This window comes from Equus przewalskii, chromosome 2 (assembly GCF_037783145.1).
Source record: "Equus przewalskii isolate Varuska chromosome 2, EquPr2, whole genome shotgun sequence".
Classification (NCBI taxonomy): Eukaryota; Metazoa; Chordata; class Mammalia; order Perissodactyla; family Equidae; genus Equus; species Equus przewalskii.
This window is the reverse complement of record NC_091832.1, coordinates 48,572,999-48,591,622: the sequence shown is the minus strand read 5'-3', so window position 1 is coordinate 48,591,622 and position 18,624 is coordinate 48,572,999. Positions and strand designations below refer to the sequence as shown.

Sequence of the window (18,624 nt, the reverse complement as noted above, 5' to 3'; positions counted from 1 at the left end):
TGAGTGAGTGTGTGTGTGACTGTGGAGGGATGGGATGGGGGGGCAGTTAACGTCTTTTCAGCTGGTGTGGGGTCAGTGGCCATTCAGGGGACTGACCTGAAGGAGTCCTTGGATGGGGCAGGTGCGGCCTGACCTAAAGGAGAAGAGGGATCCTCCCGCCTTGGAGGCCATGCTCCCCGCCCCGCCCCACCCTCAGAAGGGCTGCCAGACTCGAGGAGGGGCCTGCGACCCAGTCCAGGCTGGAGGGGGTCAACCGTGGTGGGTGGGACTGCAGGTGGTGGAGGGATGGGGGTGCAGGGGAGTGGAGGTGTTGGTCATAGGCATGGTCACCTATGGGATCTCGGCCGCGGAGGCTGGGCCGTGACTGGTGTGGATGGTGTGGATGGCGTACGACCCCCAGCCGCCAGCAGGCAGGGAGCTGAAGACCTGACGGGCCCGGGCAGGAGCTGGGGAAAGGGCGTCGTCAGGGGGCGAAGGTGCAGAGGCTAGGCTACGACCCGCGTCTGGTGGGCTGCGCCCCAGGCCCCGCTGTGACGCCACGGCCCCGACGTTCCCGGGGCGGCCTCTGGGGGGCGCTCCAGGCTCGTGGGACCGCCTCGGGCTTCCCACGACGATTTGCATACCGCTTGCTACATAGACTTCATTTGCGTGGAAGGGAGTTGGGGTGTGCGGGTGGTCTGAGGTATTGCTGCCAGTTCCCCGGAAGGGGTGAGTCCATCGTGCCGCCCCCACCCTCCGTATGGGACCAGTACCTGGGGGCCCTCCCTACACACAGTGCCTGGGTGGGGCCGGCAGGAGCAGACGCTCGCAGGTACACACGCGCACGACACGCTGCCCGCAGCCGAGAACCGGGCCCCCGGTGCGGGACGCAGACGGGCCTCCCCGGGGCCGCGCACAGCCCAGCCCGGCCCAGCCCTCCTGGGGGAGCGGGGCAGAAGGGCCCAGCGCAGCCCCCGGCTCCTACCCACCCCCGCCTCCGTCCCTGTCCCCGCCCCTACTCCTCCACCCACCCCGCCCCAGCAACTATTTCCCCCTTCCCTGCCCGAGCCCCTGTCTCCCCAGCCCCTGTCTCCTGCCCCCTCCCCTGCCCCCCATCTCCCCTGCCCCCGTCTCCCCAGCCTTACCCCGGCGCCCGTCTCCCTTTTGTGCCGCCGCCCTCCAGTCCTCATCCGCCCGCACGATCCCTCCTTGCGCCGCGAGCCGCGACTCCCCGCGGACGCCGGGGTCCCCAGAGGCGTCTTCCTTTGTCTCTGCTCCCCGCCCTCCCTCCGCGGCGCCCCTCGCCCCTCACTCACCGCCGCAGCCCCGGCGAGGGCGAGGGGAGCTGGCGCTGCTCGCCGGAGGCGGGAGCCGAGGCGCGGCCCTGCGCAGCCGGCTCTTTATTCTCTGGCTCCTGACGCGCGCTCGCTCCTCCTGTTCGCTGCCATCGCCGCTCCCGCCTCTACCGGGGACAGGAGCAGCCGGGACCCTGCACGCCTTGCGGCCCGCCGCTCCTCTCCGCCGAGTCCCCAGCGAAGGGCCGCCACTCCCCCTCGGACCCCCTCTCCAGGGTGGCCGGGCGGGCAGGACCGGGGCTGCGGGGCTCCCAGGCTCCCAGGGCTCCAGGAAGCTTGAGCACCGCCCGAGCCCTGCGGAGAGCTGCTGGCGCCTCTGGCGCGGCAGGACGGGTAGTGGACAGCAGGGGTGGCCACTGGAGCTCTCTTCCTCCCCCGCCTCCCTCTGAGCACAAATTTGGGATTTCTACTGCGGGAGAATTCTGCACACCTCCAATTATGAGCCCCGAGGGCTGTGGGGGGGCCTGGCATCTCCTGGGCTGTGACTGGACTGAACTTTGAGAACACAGCTGCTGTCAGCTGCCTCAGGGGTCCCAAAATGGGGGGAGTAGCTCAGATGAGGGCGAAGGGTACCCGGTGAGGACCCCCGCACCTGAGAGTTGGGGCTGAGGAGCCCGAGGCCATGCCTCCCCTGCCGCTGGAGCGGGACCCCCGGCAGCAGCGCGGGGTCTCCCTGCTGGTGCGATATTTCATGATACCCTGCAACGTCTGCCTGATCCTGCTGGCCACATCCACGCTGGGCTTCGCCGTGCTGCTCTTCCTCAACAACTGTACGTGGCTGCGGGCGTGGCCACCCAGGCCAACCTGAGTGACCTTGCATCACTGGCCGAGCTCTTCCTGCCTTGGCCCCCAAGGACTAGGGGACATGCAGGGATACAGAGGCCACTAGCATTTTCCAGGGACAGGATGGAGCATTCTTTGGATCCCTGGGCCCCTTGAGGCCTGTCCTTGGGCTCATCCTTGGGGGCCCTCATCCTGATCCGCAGAAACAACTTTCTTTGGGTGTTGGGGAGGAAGGGGGCAGCTGGCTACGCTGGGAAGTGAGGGCTTTGGGGGGGCTTGGAGCTCACTTAGGGAATAGGTGGCTGCCCTCACCCTGCTGCTGGAGCCCCTGGACAGGTGTCAGGCAGTGACAGTGCAGCTGGAGGGGCAGAAGAAAGTAAGGGCCTCTCCCTTTGTCCCCCCGAGGCCTGGGCCAGTCAGGGCTCAGAGTGGGGCCAGGGAAGGAATGGGCAGGGGTGACCCCTCCGGGCTGGGCAGAGGGACAAGGTATGGAAGGATCTTCTCAGGGGGCCTAACATGGAGATTTGTTTTGTTCTAGACAAACCTGGGACCCACTTTACACCAGCGCCCCCAACGCCTCCGGATGGTGAGTGGGGGCCTCAGCTGGTGACAGTCTGAGCTTGGGAGTCTGTGCCTGGAGGGGCAGTGGCACTCTCGGGGGTTGGGGGCTATTCTTGGTGTGTGCACACCAGACGTGGCAGGTGTGGCTGGAGCGGGGAGGAGGCTGGACGAGGGAGCCTAGGTTCTTCCTGGGGAGTCCACAGTGATGGACAGCAGAGGGAGCTGGGGTCTGGAGTCCCTGCGCCTGGCCATGTCTTGGCCACCGGCTATCGCACGCAAGTTTGGCTCTAACTTGTCTGGGCCTCGGCTTCCTTGGCCGAGAAATTGGGAATAAGTCCTGGAGCCCACAGGTTGTGAGATGGGTCAGACAATTTGTGCAGAGGCTAGGGGACTAGGAGCACAGGGGGAGGATGTCAGCAGGACCAATGACAGCTGTCTGGGAGGATTGGAGGGCCTGTCTCTGAGGCTTAGCAGGCTGCGGCTGGCCTTCTTGACCTGCTTTGTGGGCTGGGGCCTGGCCTTCCTGTGTGGCCTGCTGGCATGTGGGCCACTGTGATTAAGCTGATGTGAGAGGGGAGGAGAGGAAGCTGTGAGTGCTGCCGCAGGAGGCCCAGGGCGAGGGGCAGCCTGGGGTCCTCTGGGGGGCAGGTTTTCTCAAGCACCTGGGCCCCCTACTGGGCGGTGCCTGCTCAGGTTCTCGAAAGTCACATACAGAGCATGTCCCTACATGGGACAGGCCGTGGGAGGAGGGAGGTCTGCACTGGGCTGGGATCTCGGGCCTGGGACTGAGTTTCCCATCGTCATCTGGATTTAAAGATCAGGCTCGGTGGGAGGACACCTCCTCCCAATGTTCTCCTCTCCTGGAGCTCAGAAGCCTGTGAGTCTCCCTTCCTTTACACACACGCTGGCCCTCCCCACAGCGGCACACGTGGGCCCCATACCCACACTCTGATCCCATTGCACACTTGGGGACAGCTACACGCCACGGCCGTCGTCATTCCTCCCAGGCGCACACACTGCCTATTTGTGGCTACAGGCAGAGCTCAGGGCATCTGCTCTGTTCCCCAGCCCACCGAGACCAGGAGAGGAGTTAAATATACCCACTCCAACCGGAGGCTATAAAAAGCCTGCCGCCTCCAACATCGCACATTGTGAGGGGCCTTGGGCTGCAGGGCGCAAGACTGCTCGAGGGAAACTGTGTGGCCAGAGAGGCTCCTGCAGGAGTCGGCGCTGGGGCAGGCTTGGCAGGGCCCAGAAGTGGCCTGTGAGGGTGGGCGGCTCATGGGTGCTAGGTGCTCCACCTGTGTTCGCGAGGGAACGCTTGCATGGTGATCAGTTTGCATGGCTAACAGGTGAGGCCGAGTGGCGCCTAGTGCACAGGATGTGGTATTATGATGAGCTGTGCCTGCACGCATGTGCGCGTGTACGTGTGGAAGCGTACCTGTCTGTGCACGTGGTCTCCGTGCTTGTGTACGTTTTATGTCCAGTCAAGAAACTCCTCTTGAGCCTCAACGGTCCCCTGGTCCTGTGGGGGAGCAGACTTGTAAACGGGCGCTTGTGAAGCGGGAATCAAGCGGGGTGTGTGGGAGCAGCCTGCACCTGACCTGACAGCCAGATCGTGGGCCTAGGGAGGAGGAACCGTTTCAGCCAGGACGGCGGACGAGCACTGTATGCTCCAAACCTCGGCTTTGCCCACATTGTGTCACCAAATGCCACAGCTGCCCTGGGAGCCGGGAGACTGCTCCTCAGGAACTACCACCCAAAGCAAGCAGGGAGCAGGCTCCACAGAATGGTGGGAAGTGGGAGGGCTGGGACCTGGACCTGCCCAGCTGACTTGGGGGTCAGTGCTGAGGCCTCAGCTTGATGGCCCCCCAAGGGCGCCCTGGCCCCTGTCTGCCCTTGGCCACCTCCAGCCTAGTAGCTGGTTCCAGGGACCCTGTCCCTGAGGTATCCCTGGTCCCCTGCCCCTCGCCTTCCAGTTCATTCTCATGCACACGATCCAGTGCCCCAGCCTCGCTCAGCACAAGTTATTGTCATCATCACCATCACTTTCCTCTCCAGGTTCCTGTCTCAGAGGGACAAGCGGAACCCTGGGCTGTGGAGGGAGGGTGCAGGTCTTGGTGGGTGAGGAACATGCTGGCCATCCAGGAGTAGGTATCCTTGGCTAAAGGGTTGGGGCCTTGGGAGGGGTCTGGCTGGGCCGAGGTGACCAGAGGGAGAGAGAGGCCTGAGCCCAAGGGCACAGACACAGCAGCTGGCTGAGAAGCCTGAAGTGCAGTGTGACCAGGTCCTTGGCCACAGGGTCAGGATCCTGGGAGAGACCTTGGTCAGCAGGTCCAGTTGAAGCCAAATAGAGCAGCCAGCCAGACATCAGCAAGTGCCCTCAGCAAGTGCCCATGGATTTGGCCTGGGGGTCTCGAGGGCCTTGGGTGGTGAGGAAGCACTGAGGGGGAGAGAGAGGGAGATGGAAAGTGTGAAGCAGGACCGGCTTGAGGCTGGTTGAGCCACTGTAGTGACGGTGTATTACCGTAGTTACCGTGGGAGCTGACCCTCCACGTAGAGCCCATGCTGCACACCATCCAAGCCTTTGCAGATTTTGGCCCATTTAGCCTCACAACCACCCTGTTTGTGGGTTCTGTTGTCCCCATTCACAGGAGATAGATGCAGCATTGGGGGCAGCCTAGCTCCAGGATCTGGGGGTGTTGGCAGGAGCATTGGTGGGTTAGGGACATGAGGCTGGGGTATCCATACTGGCCCCACCCTTGCTCAGGCCCCTGTTCCGTCAGCCTGTGTGGGGTGGGGCAGGGACTCCCAGACAGACAGCAGGGGCCTGGGGTGGTCTGTTGTCGTGGCAATGGCAGCCAGCCCTCCTTAGCCCTGGGAGTTGAAGGTGCTTCCTCCAGCCCTACTTCCTGAGCTTGCTGGGAGGTGATGGGGTGGAGCTGCCCCTCCCTCCATAACTTATTCATGATAATTGGACCCAATTAAACATTTATTAGATCAGACAGCTGCAGCCCTAATGGACCCGCCCCACCTGTGGGTGTGCAATCCTGGGTGGGAGTCCTGAGGAGGCAGCCTGCCCCCTACGGGCTCTGGGTTTAAATGTCCAGGCCTCCTTCATTCCTGCACTTGGGGACGTGGTGCCACACCAGAGAGGGTCAGGAGTGGCCACTCCCTGGGCTGCCGTAGAGGTTCAGTAATTGGATACATGCTCAGCACAGAGCACCTCTCAGCTACAACATTAGGAACTAAAATGTTGGAAGAAAAAAGCAACAGGTCTGCAGAGCCCTCGTGCCTGGCCCCCCTGAGGAGGCCACTGTTCAGTGTGAGGTGGGGCAGCAGGACGAGGAGGAGGCGTGGGGTGGGGGGAGGACTAGTGGGGGAGGACGAGCCGTGGGGTTGTCCGAGGGGCCCCAGGAAGAGATGCCCAGTCAGCTTGCGGCTAGGGATGGTGGGAGGGCTATGCTGAGACCCACAGCAGAGTGTGGACCTGGGGAGGTGGGTTGTGGGGCGTGGAAGGTGGGGGTGGGCAGAGAAGGGACTGCAGAGGCAGATCCTACAGGGGGATAGGCCGAGGGGAGGGGTGGCCTCCAGAGAAGCAGGGGCCGGAAGCTCTGGGAAGAAGGCCCTGGAGGGAGCCTGGGGCAGGGCGATTTGAGGCGCCCCCTGGGTGGAGCATGTGGCCTGACACTCCTCCTGTAGCTGTGTGACCTCAGGTTGTCCAGGAAAGACAGGGGAGCTGGTCCATGGGGAGGTAGCTGGGTCAGGGGTGGTGGTGGCCTCTGGAGCAGCTCCCAGGATGGGACCAGGGCTCTGAGAGGTGGGTCCCCAGTCAGATGAGGGCTTTGTTACCAGGTGGGGAGAGGGCAGGTGGCCTCTGAGAGCACTGGCTCCAGGGCTACTTGTTTCCGCCACTATGTAGGGGGTTCCCCGTGAGATGGGCCAGGAGCAGGGGCTTGACCGGCCTGGTGCTGATGGGGGTCCGGGAGATGCCCCTCCAGGTTGTCGGGCGTGGGGAGGGCAGAGAGGGTTCTCCCTTGAGAGGAGCCAAGGTGATGGGGGAGCTCTGTAGTGGGTGGGGCTTGGGGGCAGGGCCAGGCCCTGTGAACGTGCACAGGCGCGTGTGCCCATGGCCGTGATGGGCACATACATGTTCTGTGAGCGCGAGCATGACCATGTGCGACGCACATGTGTGTGGGTGAATGTGTCCATGGGGGTCCATGAATGAACTGTGTGCATTGCACGGCCTCGGTGGGTGTGTGGACGCCAGGCCGTGAGGACAGATGACCGGGGCAGGCAGCGGCAGGGTGGGGATCTGACCTCCCTCCTCCCATTGCATCCCCAGCCTGCCGAGGAATGCTGTGTGGCTTCGGCGCCGTGTGCGAGCCCAGTGCAGAGGGTCCAGGCCGAGCCTCCTGCGTGTGCAAGAAGAGCGCCTGCCCCTCAGTGGTGGCGCCCGTGTGCGGCTCAGATGCCTCCACCTACAGCAACGAGTGCGAGCTGCAACGGGCACAGTGCAGCCAGCAGCGCCGCATCCGCCTGCTCAGCCGGGGCCCCTGTGGTGGGTGCGGCGGGCGGGCGGGCGAGTGAGCGGGGCACCGGCGGGGGGCAGGGTGTGTTGCAGGGGGCGGGGCGGCTGGCTGGGGCTGCTGGCCAGCATGACCCTACCCCCGTCCCCCACAGGGTCCCAGGACCCCTGCTCCAACGTGACCTGCAGCTTCGGCAGCACCTGTGCACGCTCGGCCGACGGACAAATGGCCACGTGCCTGTGCCCCACTACGTGCCAAGGGGCCCCCCAGGGTCCTGTGTGCGGCAGTGATGGCATCGACTACCCCAGCGAGTGCCAGCTCCTGCGCAGCGCCTGTGCCCGCCAGAAGAACATCTTCAAGAAGTTCGACGGCCCTTGTGGTGAGCGCTGCCTCTGCGCACGTATGACCTGTGCGTGCCCGTGCACGGGCGACAGCACCCTGACCTCTGCCCTCCCGCCCCCAGACCCCTGCCAGGGTGCCCTCGACGACCTGAGCCGCATTTGCCGCGTGAACCCACGCACACGGCGCCCTGAGATGCTCCTGCGTCCGGAGAGTTGCCCTCCCCGGCAGGCCCCTGTGTGTGGGGATGATGGGGTCACCTACGACAGTGACTGTGTCATGGGCCGCACTGGGGCTGCCCGGGGCCTCCTCCTGCAGAAAGTGCGCTCTGGCCAGTGCCAGCCTCGAGGTGGGCGCCTCCTGGGGAAAGCCCCGCCCTGCCACCCCCTGACTCCATCCTGCCCGTGTCCACCTCTCCTGCAGGCCTGCATGTCCCCTCTCCACCTCTTGTGCCCATGGCTCCCCTGCATGTCCCACGGTGGGAGCTGGTGGGCACCCTGGTCTCTCTGATCTCCTTGGCACCCGCAGACCAGTGCCCAGACGCCTGCAGGTTCAACGCTGTGTGCCTATCCCGCCGAGGCCGTCCCCGCTGCTCCTGTGACCGCGTTGTCTGTGACGGAGCCTACAGACCTGTGTGCGCGCACGATGGGCACACATATGACAATGACTGCTGGCGCCAGCAGGCCGAGTGTCGGCAGCAGCGCACCATCCCCACCAAGCACCCAGGACCGTGTGGTGAGCGCCATGGACAGTCCATGCTGGGAGGGGCTTGCCCTGTGTCGGTCTCTGCCCCCGCCATCACACGCCATCTCCATCCCGAGTCATGCTCCTCCTGGGCCCGTGGGCAGGGCTGGTTCCTCTGGGAGGCCTGGCAGGGCTATTGTCTGCCACCAGGCTCTGGGACAGGGGAAACATCAGAGGGCATCTGGAGCTCCTGGGGCAGGTGGGTGCAGGCTGGGGTCCTCGTGCAGGCCCCCTGGTCCCTGTGTGTGGCCGAGCTGCCCCTGCAGCCCTCCGGTCCTCTGGGTCCCTCACTCTTGGGACACATGCAGCCCTTAGAGGCAGAGTCTCACTGCGCTCTGAGGGGCCAGCGGAGGGCAGAGGCAGGGTGTCCTGCCTGGGCTGTGGCTGCTGAGGCTCTGCCCGCCTCCAGCTCTGTCTCCCTCAGTTGGTCTGTCCATCTTTCTGGTCTCTGCGTCTGTCTGTCTCCTCTTCTCTGTCCTTCCTTCCCTCTCGGCTCCGCCTCTTGTGTCTTCCAGCCTGACCTGCTGGCAGGATGAGGTACCGCACCTGCCGCCAGGAGCCCGCAGCCCGAGGTCTGCCCCTGGCGCGGCAGGGGGGGGTGGCTCGCTGCTGCCTGGCCTTGTGGTCCTCAGAGCAAGTGGACAGACACCTCCTCCCCCGTGTGGCCCTGGGTGTGACTCTGGGTTGTAGGCTCCTTCCCACATGGAGAGAGAGCCCCCCACGCATGCATGGGTGTCCCGGGCTGCTGGTGCTCAGGGGGCCGACAGGAAGCTCCCATGTCTTGGGGGCAGTCTGCCCACACTGGTGTGGGGCGCTGGGCCGTTTGGGTCTGTCCCTGTGCACGTCTGTCGTGTCTGTCCCTTTCTCTGCTGTGTTCTGTGCATCGGCCCTTCTCCCCGTCCGCTCTTCCTCGCCATGCCCACCCTGGGAGAGGGTCTGCTGCATGGACTGGGGGCTTTGTGCATAAGCCCAGAGGAGCAGGCAGGGCCATTGACGCCCATGTCCCCCCAGACCAGCGTCCGTCCCCATGCCTCGGGGTGCAGTGCTCGTTTGGGGCAACGTGTGCTGTGAAGAACGGGGAAGCCGAGTGCGTGTGCCCACAGGCGTGTCCGGGCATCTATGATCCCGTATGTGGCAGCGACGGCATCACCTATGGCAGCACGTGCGAGCTGGAGGCCACAGCCTGCACCCTTGGGCAGGAGATCCGAGTGGCTCGCAGAGGACCCTGTGGTCAGTGGTGGGCAGTGGGTCTTGCTGGGGGGTGGTCCCAGTCGCCATGGTGACGGAGCCTCCTCCCCAGACCGCTGTGGGCAGTGTCGCTTTGGAGCCCTGTGTGAGGCTGAGACTGGGCACTGCGTGTGCCCCTCTGAGTGTGTGGCCTCTGCTCAGCCCGTGTGCGGCTCTGACGGGCACACATATGCCAGCGAGTGTGAGCTGCACGTCCACGCCTGCACACACCAGATCAGCTTGCACGTGGCCTCGGCTGGACACTGCCGTGAGCAGGGCTGCAGGGCTGGGGAGGGCTGTGGTCCCGTGCCTCCCCCACTGGGGTCCACTGACCCCTCCCTACCCACCCCCCCCCCCCGGCTCTGTCCTCTGCAGAGACCTGCGGAGACACACTGTGCACCTTCGGGGCAGTGTGCCTGGCGGGGCAGTGTGTGTGTCCCCGGTGTGAGCGCCCCATGCCCGGACCTGTGTGCGGCAGTGACGGTGTCACCTATGGCAGCACCTGCGAGCTTCGCGAGGCTGCCTGCCGGCAGCAGACACAGATCGAGGAGGCCCGGGCAGGGCCCTGTGAGCAGGGTAGGCTGGGGGCCAGCTGGTGTGGTCTGCTGGTCGCAGCCTCGACAGGACCCCCACGGGTGACCCAGCTTCCTCCCTGCAGCCGAGTGCGGCTCAGGAGGCTCTGGCTCCGGAGAGGACGGGGAGTGTGAGCAAGAACTGTGCCGGGGGCGCGGTGGCATCTGGGACGAGGACTCGGAAGACGGGCTATGCGTCTGCGACTTCAGCTGTCAGAGCGTCCTGAGGAGCCCAGTGAGGCCGCCCCCCCAACCCCCCCAGCTCCAGGTGGGCAGTGAGGAAGGGGCTGCGGCCGTCCACACTGACACCCCTCCTCCAGGTCTGCGGCTCAGATGGGGTCACCTATGGTAGCGAGTGTGAGCTGAAGAAGACCAGGTGTGAGTCGGGGCGAGAACTGTACGTCGCAGTCCAGGGGGCCTGCCAAGGTGAGCAGGCGTGCGGGTGCGCCTGGTACAGGTGCAGTGCGTGCATGCTTGTGCATGTGCACAACAGCCTCTGTGTTCCCTGTACGTGCATGTCCACAGGTGTGTGTGCACAGGTGTGAGGTGTGTAAGCATGCCTATCCTCTTCATGGGTTTTGCATGTGTGTTGTCGCAGGCATGTATGGACACGTGTGTTGTGTCTTAAGTGTGCTGTGTTGGCGCATATCCGTATTTGTGCAGCTGCAGTGTGGACACATGTGCCTGTCAGTCAACAAGTGCATACCTACTGTGTGCCACACTAGTCTGTGTTTGGTGCAGGGAGGCAGCAGAGTTGGTGAGGCCCACACCCCGGGCACTTTCTCTCTCATGTGGAGAGATTGATGGTGACCCAGTAAATGTCACACTTCAAGTTTTAAGAAATTTTATATGTGCATAGGTGCTCGTGTGTGTACGCTTGTATATGCATGCACGTGTGTGTCTCACAGGGTGTGAATGGAGGAACGTGATTGGATGTGTGTATACATGTGTCTTAACATGTGTCTGCCAGTTTGCAGACACTTAATCTGAGCATGTGTGGTTCTGGTTGTACATGTGTGTAGGAAGCTGTGTGTCCATGATCTTTGGGTGTTCTGTGTGTCCTGGTCCTGTGTGTACAGATGTGTCCTTGTGTGTGGTATGGGATACTCATGTGACCCGAGCTCCAGGTTCCCAGACCCCTGTGGGAGTTGGCTTCAGGAGGGCTGAACAGTGGTGGCCAGGGAGGCTGGGCAGAGTGGCTGGGCCCAGAGGGGCATCCAGCAATGTGTGGTGTCTGAACCCCTGCCCCGCCTCCCCACAGGCCCCACCTTGGCTCCCCTACCCCCTGCAGTGCCCCCACACTGCGCCCAGACTCCCTACGGCTGCTGCCAGGACAACATCACTGCTGCCCGAGGCGTGGGCCTGGCTGGCTGCCCCAGTGAGTACCCTAGCCTGGCCCGCACCCACAGCCAGGCATAGCCATGCGGCTGCAGTGACTGGTCCTGTCCTGGCCTTGCAGGCTCTTGCCAGTGCAACCCCCACGGTGCCTACGGTAGCACCTGTGACCCAGCCCTAGGCCAGTGCTCCTGCCGCCCGGGCGTGGGGGGCCTCAGGTGTGACCGCTGTGAGCCTGGCTTCTGGAACTTCCGTGGCATTGTCACCGATGGCCGGAGCGGCTGTACCCGTGAGTGACAGGACCCACAGTCGATCCCCAGCCGAGCACTCCCGCCTGTCACCCTGTCACTGTGCCCCTTGTCTGCTCAGGCCTTGGCCTGACCCACACCTGGCAGGGGCTGGGCCGGGCTCCAGAGCCAGTGGGGAGGCCAGGTGCAGACCTCAGGTCCCTGCCCCGCCTCCCCGCCCCCAGCCTGCAGCTGTGACCCCCGGGGGGCCGTGCGGGACGACTGTGAGCAGATGACCGGGCTGTGCTCCTGTAAGCCTGGGGTAGCTGGACCCAAGTGCGGGCAGTGTCCAGACGGCCGCGCCCTGGGCCCTGCTGGCTGTGAGACAGGTGAGGGCCAGGCCTGGCGCCAGCCTGGGCTCCCTGTGCTGGGGGTGGAGCTGTGGTAGGGGCTGGGCCTCCTGAGCCAGCGGGGTCCCCCACGTCTGTGCCCTAGTCTCCTCAGTGCCCGAGACCTGTGCTGAGATACGCTGTGAGTTTGGGGCATCCTGTGTGGAGGAGGCTGGCTCTGCCCACTGTGTGTGCCCAACACCCACCTGTCTGGGGGCCAATGCTACTAAGGTGAGGAGTGGTGAGTGGGGAGTGTGCAGGGCGGCAGGGGTGGGGAGGGGCCTCCCCCCAGCATCTATGCCCTGCACCCCAGGTCTGTGGGTCAGATGGAGTCACCTATGGCAACGAGTGTCAGCTGAGGACCATTGCCTGCCGCCAGGGCCTGGACATCTCTATCCAGAGCCTCGGCCCATGCCAGGGTGAGGCCCTACCTGCTGATCCAAAACTCACCAGGAAAGCCTGGCCCTGCCCTGACCAGCTGACCCTGGCCACCTGCTCAGACTCTTCTCTCCCTGCAGAGGTCGTCACGCCCGGTACCCGCCCTACATCCACGTCTGTGGCCACTGTGGGGCTTGACCCCAGCAGGGCGCTGCCGCTGCCCCCCAGCGCCCTCCCCCTGGCTCCCAGCAGCACTCCCCACAGCCGGCCCACCCCTCGACCCTCACCACGACCTTGGACCACTGCCAGCATCCCCAGGACCACTGAGAGGCCTGTACTGACCATGCCCCCCACAGCTTCCCTCCCAGCAGCCAGCCTCGCCTCGTCTGCCTTTGGCGAATCTGGCAGCGCTGATGGGAGCGGCGATGAGGAGCTGAGTGGGGACCTGGAGGCCAGCGGGGCCAGCTCAGGCGGTGAGCCTTGGCTCAGGGAGGTGGGGGCAGGGTCCAGGAGGGCTGCACCAGGAGCCAGGCTCAGACTGCACCTCCCCAGGACTCGAGCCCCCTGAGGGTGGCAGTGCTGTGAGCCCCGGGCTGCCTGTCGAGAGGGCCTCCTGCTACAACTCGCCTTTGGGCTGCTGCTCAGATGGCAAGACGCCCTCGCTGGACGCAGAGGGCTCCAACTGTCCCGGTGAGTGGGGCGGGGGCTGGTGGAGCGTGAGGAGTGGCCGGGACACGGCCAGGGATGCTGTCTCTCCTCCCAGTCAGCAGCCTGTCCAGCAGGTGGGCACTGGGTCTGTGATCTTCTGGTCTGAGCACTTGCACGTGCGTGGTTCGGGGATTCAGCACACACACGCACATGTGTGGTCTTGGCCTCCGCACACACGTGGGTGCCCAGAACCCTGTGGCTAACCTGTCTCTCCCATCGGCAGCCGGCCTGGGGCACCGCTCCGAGGAGTCTGCCTGGTAACTGGTGCCAGCCCTGCCCCGGGTCCCCACTAACCTCATGGCCATCTGACTAACTGCCACCTGCCCTGCGCTCCATGTGGCTTGCTGCTGGGGCCCATGCCCAAGGCCGGCCCAGAGGCCGGGTGGGTGCCAGGCGGGGCCTCACTGCCACCTCCCCCACAGCCACAAAGGCGTTCCAGGGTGTGCTGGAGCTTGAGTCCGTTGAGGGGCAGGAGCTGTTCTACACGCCAGAGATGGCTGACCCCAAGTCAGAGCTGTTTGGGGAGACCGCGAGGAGCATCGAGAGTGCAGTAGGTGTGGGGCCCACGGGGTCGGGGAAGCCCCTGCCCAGCCACTGGCCTTCCTCCCAGGGCAGCCCCAGACAAGTGCTGGGCTGGCGAGACTGGACAGCCTGGCCTGGCAGCCCCCCAGATCCCTTGCCCTCTCCCCACCCACAGTTGGACGACCTCTTTCGGAACTCGGATGTGAAGAAGGACTTCCGGAGCGTCCGTCTGCGGGACCTGGGGCCGGGGAACTCAGTCCGAGCCATTGTGGATGTGCACTTTGACCCCAGTGAGCCCCCACCCCAGTCCCGGGAGGTAGTGGTGGACTGCACAGCCTCCGCCATGCTCAGTGTTTCCTCCTCCCCAGCCACAGCCTTCAGGGCACCAGATGTGGGCCGGGCCCTGCTGCGGCAGATCCAGGTGTCCAGACGCCGCTCCCTGGGGGTGAGGCGGCCACTACAGGAGCACGTGCGCTTCCTGGACTTGGGTGAGCGACAGGGCTGCTGCGCCACACTTGCCTGTCCCCCACAGCCCTCCCCTGCCCACCCACTGCGGTGCTGACAGCTCCCCCATCCGCAGACTGGTTTCCTGCGTTCTTCACCGGAGCCACCACGGGAGCCACTCCTGCTGCGGCCACAGCCAGAGCCACCACTGTGGCGCGCCTGCCTTCTGCTGTGACCCCCCGGGCCTTCCACCCCAGTCACACCAGCAGGCCTAGCAGCAGGACCACAGCCCACACCCCCACACGCCGGCCCCCCACCTCTGCTCCCCGTCGTGGGCCTGGACACCTGCCCTTGTCCCCAGGCTCCCAGCAGCCCCCCAGGCCCTGCGACTCCCAGCCCTGCTTCCACGGGGGCACCTGCCAGGACCTGGGTTCAGGGGGAGACTTCACCTGCAGCTGCCCAGTGGGCAGGGGGGGCACCATCTGCGAGAAAGGTAGGGGCCTTCGGTGCTGCGCGGGTGGGGGCAGGTGGATGGGGGTCGGGGCCGGGCCTGGGGCCACGTGGGAGTCGGGGGGGTGGGAGTAGGGCTGGGGTTTAGCAGGGGGACAGACCCGCTCCCTCACCCCCAGTGGTCCCTTCCTGTCTCCGTAGTGCTGGGCCCCTCCCGCTCCGCACCAGCCTTCGGGGGCCACTCCTTCCTGGCCTTCCCTACCCTGCGCGCCTACCACACACTGCGCCTGGCCCTGGAGTTCAGGGCGTTGGAGCCCCAGGGGCTGCTGCTCTACAACGGCAATGACCGGGGCAAGGACTTCCTGGCACTGGCACTGCTGGGGGGCCGTGTGCAGCTCAGGTGGGGGACCGCGTGCAGCTCAGGTGGGGGGCAGGGCAGGTCAGGGCTGGGGCAGGTCACCAAGTTGGTGCTGTCCTGGCTCTCTTGGCCGTCCCGACTGCCTGCTCCCGCCCCCCCCAAGGTTCGACACGGGCTCGGGCCCTGCAGTGCTGACCAGCTCGGTGCCTGTGGAGCCTGGCCGGTGGCATCGCCTGGAGCTGTCCCGGCACTGGCGCCGGGGCACGCTCTCAGTGGACGGTGAGACCCCTGTCTTGGGCCAGAGCCCCAGTGGTACTGACGGCCTCAATCTGGACACGGACCTCTTTGTGGGCGGCGTCCCAGAGGACCAGGCTTCTGTGTGAGTATCAAGGCGGGTGGGGTGGCTGTGACCTGGATCCCTGACCTTGGTCCTGACCCCTGACTCTTGTGGGCAGCATCCAGGGGGCTCCCTGTGTGTAGCAAAGGGGTGGAAGGATGGGTGTGGGTAATGGTAGGGACCCTGACTTCAACCTCAACCCTTGACCCTCGTCTTGGTCCTGTCGTATCTAAGGCTGCCATGTGACCGCCAAGGAGGAGGGGCTGGGCTGGCCCTGACCCTCAGCCTCCTCCTGATTCAGCCCTGTTTGTGGGACTGGCCATCTTGGGAGCACCAAGAGCGGGGATGGGGACAGGGAGCAGCAGCCCTGACCCCTGACTCTGGCTGACGGGGGGATGCCAGCAGTACAGCTGGCTGTGAGAGACAATGCCTCTGGTCTGACCCCTGACCCTCATCCTGGTGGCAGGGTGCTCGAGCGGACCTCCGTCGGCCTTGGCCTCAGGGGCTGCATTCGCCTGCTGGACATCAACAACCAGCGGCTGGAGCTCAGCGGCTGGCAGGGGGCTGCGACTCGAAGCTCCGGTGTGGGCGAGTGCGGGGACCATCCCTGCCTGCCCAGCCCCTGCCTCGGCGGGGCCCCGTGCCAGGCTCTGGAAGCCGGCGCCTTCCACTGTCAGTGCCCTCCCGGCCACTTCGGTAAGGGTGGGGCCTAGGCCGGGGTCTGGGGGATGCCATATGTCTGTGGGCAGGGGCTCAGGCCTCCTGGAACCCCATCCCCTCTCCCTCCAGGCCCCACCTGTGCTGAGGAGAAGAATCCCTGTCAGCCGAACCCCTGCCATGGGGCAGCCCCCTGCCGTGTGCTGCCCGAAGGCCAGGCCAAATGCGAGTGCCCCCTGGGACGAGGGGGTCCCCTCTGCCAGACAGGTAGGGCACCAGGCTCACAGGGCAGGGATGGGGGGTTAGGGTCAAGTGTTCAGGTGTGGGTTCTGGTGGGGGTAGGGTTGGTGTTCAAACTAGTGTTAGGGCTTGAGTTAGGCCCAGGGCTCAGAGAGCAGTGGCGGGGGGGCGGCAGGAGACCCCAGGCGTTAGGGCTCAGCACCCTATGTGACCCCTCCTCTCTTGTCCTCCACAGTCTCGGAGCGGGAGAACTCCCGGCCCTTCCTGGCCGACTTCCACGGTTTCTCCTACCTGGAGCTGAAAGGGCTTCACACCTTTGATCGGGACCTTGGGTCAGTAGGAGAGACGGGGCAGATGCAGCCCCTCAACTCCCATCCAGCCTGCGGGGCGAGGGGCCATTGAGATGCCCCCACCTGACCCCGTGTGACCCCAGGGAGAAGATGGCGCTGGAGGTGGTGTTCTTGGCCCGCAGCCCCAGCGGCTTGCTCCTGTACAACGGGCAGAAGACAGACGGCAAGGGGGACTTCGTGTCACTGGCACTGCATGACCACCGTCTGGAGTTCCGCTATGACCTGGGCAAGGGGGCAGCGGTCATCAGGTGTGCCTGCATGGGGGTTGTGGGGTCTAGCCTGGCCCTGGGGTGGGGGACGAGGCTGGGACAGGTGGCAGTGTCACTTGGGCCCCTGGTAGGTGGGCTGGCCTCAGCCTGCTCATGGTGCCCCCTCCTCGCCAGGAGCAAGGAGCCCGTGGCCCTGGGCACCTGGACCAGAGTCTCGCTGGAGCGAAGTGGCCGCAAGGGCGCCATGCGAGTTGATGACGGGCCCCGTGTACTGGGGGAGTCCCCGGTGAGTGTGCAGCCGGGGGCCTCCCCCCTCCTCCTCCCGAGGCGTGGCAGCCCCACCCCCGCCAGCTCTCACTGAACTGTTTTCTCTCCGTCTGTCCTGGGCCTCTGTCTGTCTCCTCTCTGCTCCCACTGCTCTCTGGCCCTTGCTCGGCAACCCCCACCCCGCTCTTCGGATGTCAGAAATCCCGCAAGGTATGGCCTCCCTCTCATCCTGCTCATCCATCTTCTCCGCCTCCACCTAGAGTAGTTCCTCTCGACTAAGCCCCATCGGCTGTCCTGTGATTAACTGCCTCCTGGATGGGCTGGGGCGAGGGTGGGCCATCTGGGGTGGGGGCCCCTGGTCTGGGGCTCAGTGTCCTGGTCCTGCCCAGGGGCGGGCTCCACAGCCCCCTCACCCAGTACCTGCCCCCAGGTGCCGCACACGGTCCTCAACCTGAAGGAACCGCTCTATGTGGGGGGGGCCCCTGACTTCAGCAAGCTGGCCCGGGCAGCCGCCGTGTCCTCTGGCTTCGATGGCGCCATCCAGCTGGTACGTGGGGCGGGGTGGGGCTCTCTGCAGCCTGGGGGTAGAGTCGTGAGGACGGGCCCATTCCAGGGATCTTTGCCCTGCTGGGGTGGGGGCTGCCTTGAGTAGGCCCCTGGGTGGGGCTGTCGCCGTAAGGACAGAGGCTCTCACCCCCACCCCCCAGGTCTCCTTGAAAGGCCAACAGCTGCTGACCCAGGAGCATGTGGTACGGGCGGTGGATGTCTCGTCCTTTGCAGACCACCCTTGTACCCGGGCCTCAGGCTACCCTTGCCTCAACGGGGCCTCCTGTCTCCCCCGGGAGGCCTCTTACGTGTGCCTGTGTCCTGGGGGCTTCTCGGGGCTGCACTGCGAGAAGGGTGAGTGCCACCCAGCACGGAGCTGAGCCTAGTGGGAGGAGGCCCCACTGCCGAGGCCGGCCCTCACTCCGACCGTTTCTCAGGGCTGATTGAGAAGTCAGCAGGGGACCTGGACACACTGGCCTTTGATGGACGGACCTACATCGAGTACCTCAATGCCGTGACAGAGAGGTAATGCACCGCTGGGGAGCCAGCGCCCCCTCTACCCTCTGCCGTCTGTCTGGTCCTGTCTATGCACCTGTAGGGCAGCCGCCCTTGGCTCTGGCTCTGTGGCCAGGAAGGGCAGGCCCGCTTCCCCTCTCTTCCACCCTCCTTCCTTCTCACCGTCTCTGTCTCTTTGTTTCCAAGCGAACTGACCAATGAGATCCCAGCGTAAGTAGCACCACAGCCCATCTCCACCTTCACACTCATCGCATCCTCCTCTGCTCCTCCCACTCGGCAGCACATTCTGAGCCCCACCGAGGGCAAGGGCGGAAGTTTCCATCCCCAGTGGAGGAGGAGAGGGGTTGGGGGACTCTTTGTGCTGCACGAAGTTCCGTTTCCTAGCTTGCAGGGGGAGGTCACCCCTTCCCAGGACATGTGCTGAAGGCCGGTCACCCCATCCACCCCCGCAGCCACACACCTCACACAAGGCACCAGCACAGTGTGCACGCGTGTGTGTATGTGTGCACTTGCATGTGTCTCTGTGTACATGTGCACATGTGTCGAATGTGCACATATGTGTCCCTGTGTGTGTGTGTGCACATGCCCATGTGTGCTGGGAC

The 18,624-nt window shown here is 65.0% G+C and overlaps 1 protein-coding gene across 20 annotated transcripts in view; it reads left to right on the top strand.

Moving 5' to 3' along the window:
* AGRN (agrin) overlaps positions 1-18,624 on the top strand; it is a 34,277-nt gene that overhangs the window by 12,549 nt on the left and 3,104 nt on the right. For 2 of the 20 annotated variants that reach the window (XM_070606123.1, XM_070606089.1), the window contains exons 3-34: positions 2,656-2,703; positions 7,024-7,239; positions 7,362-7,586; positions 7,671-7,895; positions 8,075-8,281; positions 9,302-9,520; positions 9,591-9,785; positions 9,893-10,093; positions 10,176-10,324; positions 10,410-10,515; positions 11,351-11,467; positions 11,549-11,713; positions 11,897-12,040; positions 12,147-12,271; positions 12,354-12,459; positions 12,541-12,891; positions 12,971-13,108; positions 13,549-13,676; positions 13,824-13,938; positions 14,017-14,136; positions 14,229-14,585; positions 14,744-14,942; positions 15,064-15,279; positions 15,704-15,933; positions 16,027-16,161; positions 16,370-16,466; positions 16,568-16,732; positions 16,868-16,979; positions 17,159-17,170; positions 17,391-17,507; positions 17,668-17,860; positions 17,944-18,031. In XM_070606123.1, the coding sequence (XP_070462224.1) occupies positions 2,656-2,703; positions 7,024-7,239; positions 7,362-7,586; positions 7,671-7,895; positions 8,075-8,281; positions 9,302-9,520; positions 9,591-9,785; positions 9,893-10,093; positions 10,176-10,324; positions 10,410-10,515; positions 11,351-11,467; positions 11,549-11,713; positions 11,897-12,040; positions 12,147-12,271; positions 12,354-12,459; positions 12,541-12,891; positions 12,971-13,108; positions 13,549-13,676; positions 13,824-13,938; positions 14,017-14,136; positions 14,229-14,585; positions 14,744-14,942; positions 15,064-15,279; positions 15,704-15,933; positions 16,027-16,161; positions 16,370-16,466; positions 16,568-16,732; positions 16,868-16,979; positions 17,159-17,170; positions 17,391-17,507; positions 17,668-17,860; positions 17,944-18,031 (5,221 nt within the window). Of the gene's footprint in view, positions 1-1,150; positions 2,105-2,655; positions 2,704-7,023; positions 7,240-7,361; positions 7,587-7,670; positions 7,896-8,074; positions 8,282-9,301; positions 9,521-9,590; positions 9,786-9,892; positions 10,094-10,175; positions 10,325-10,409; positions 10,516-11,350; positions 11,468-11,548; positions 11,714-11,896; positions 12,041-12,146; positions 12,272-12,353; positions 12,460-12,540; positions 12,892-12,970; positions 13,109-13,548; positions 13,677-13,823; positions 13,939-14,016; positions 14,137-14,228; positions 14,586-14,743; positions 14,943-15,063; positions 15,280-15,703; positions 15,934-16,026; positions 16,162-16,369; positions 16,467-16,567; positions 16,733-16,867; positions 16,980-17,158; positions 17,171-17,390; positions 17,508-17,667; positions 17,861-17,943; positions 18,032-18,208; positions 18,233-18,624 lie in introns of those variants that run through there. The other 18 variants (XM_070606141.1, XM_070606117.1, XM_070606132.1 and 15 more) reach the window with 15 other exon arrangements.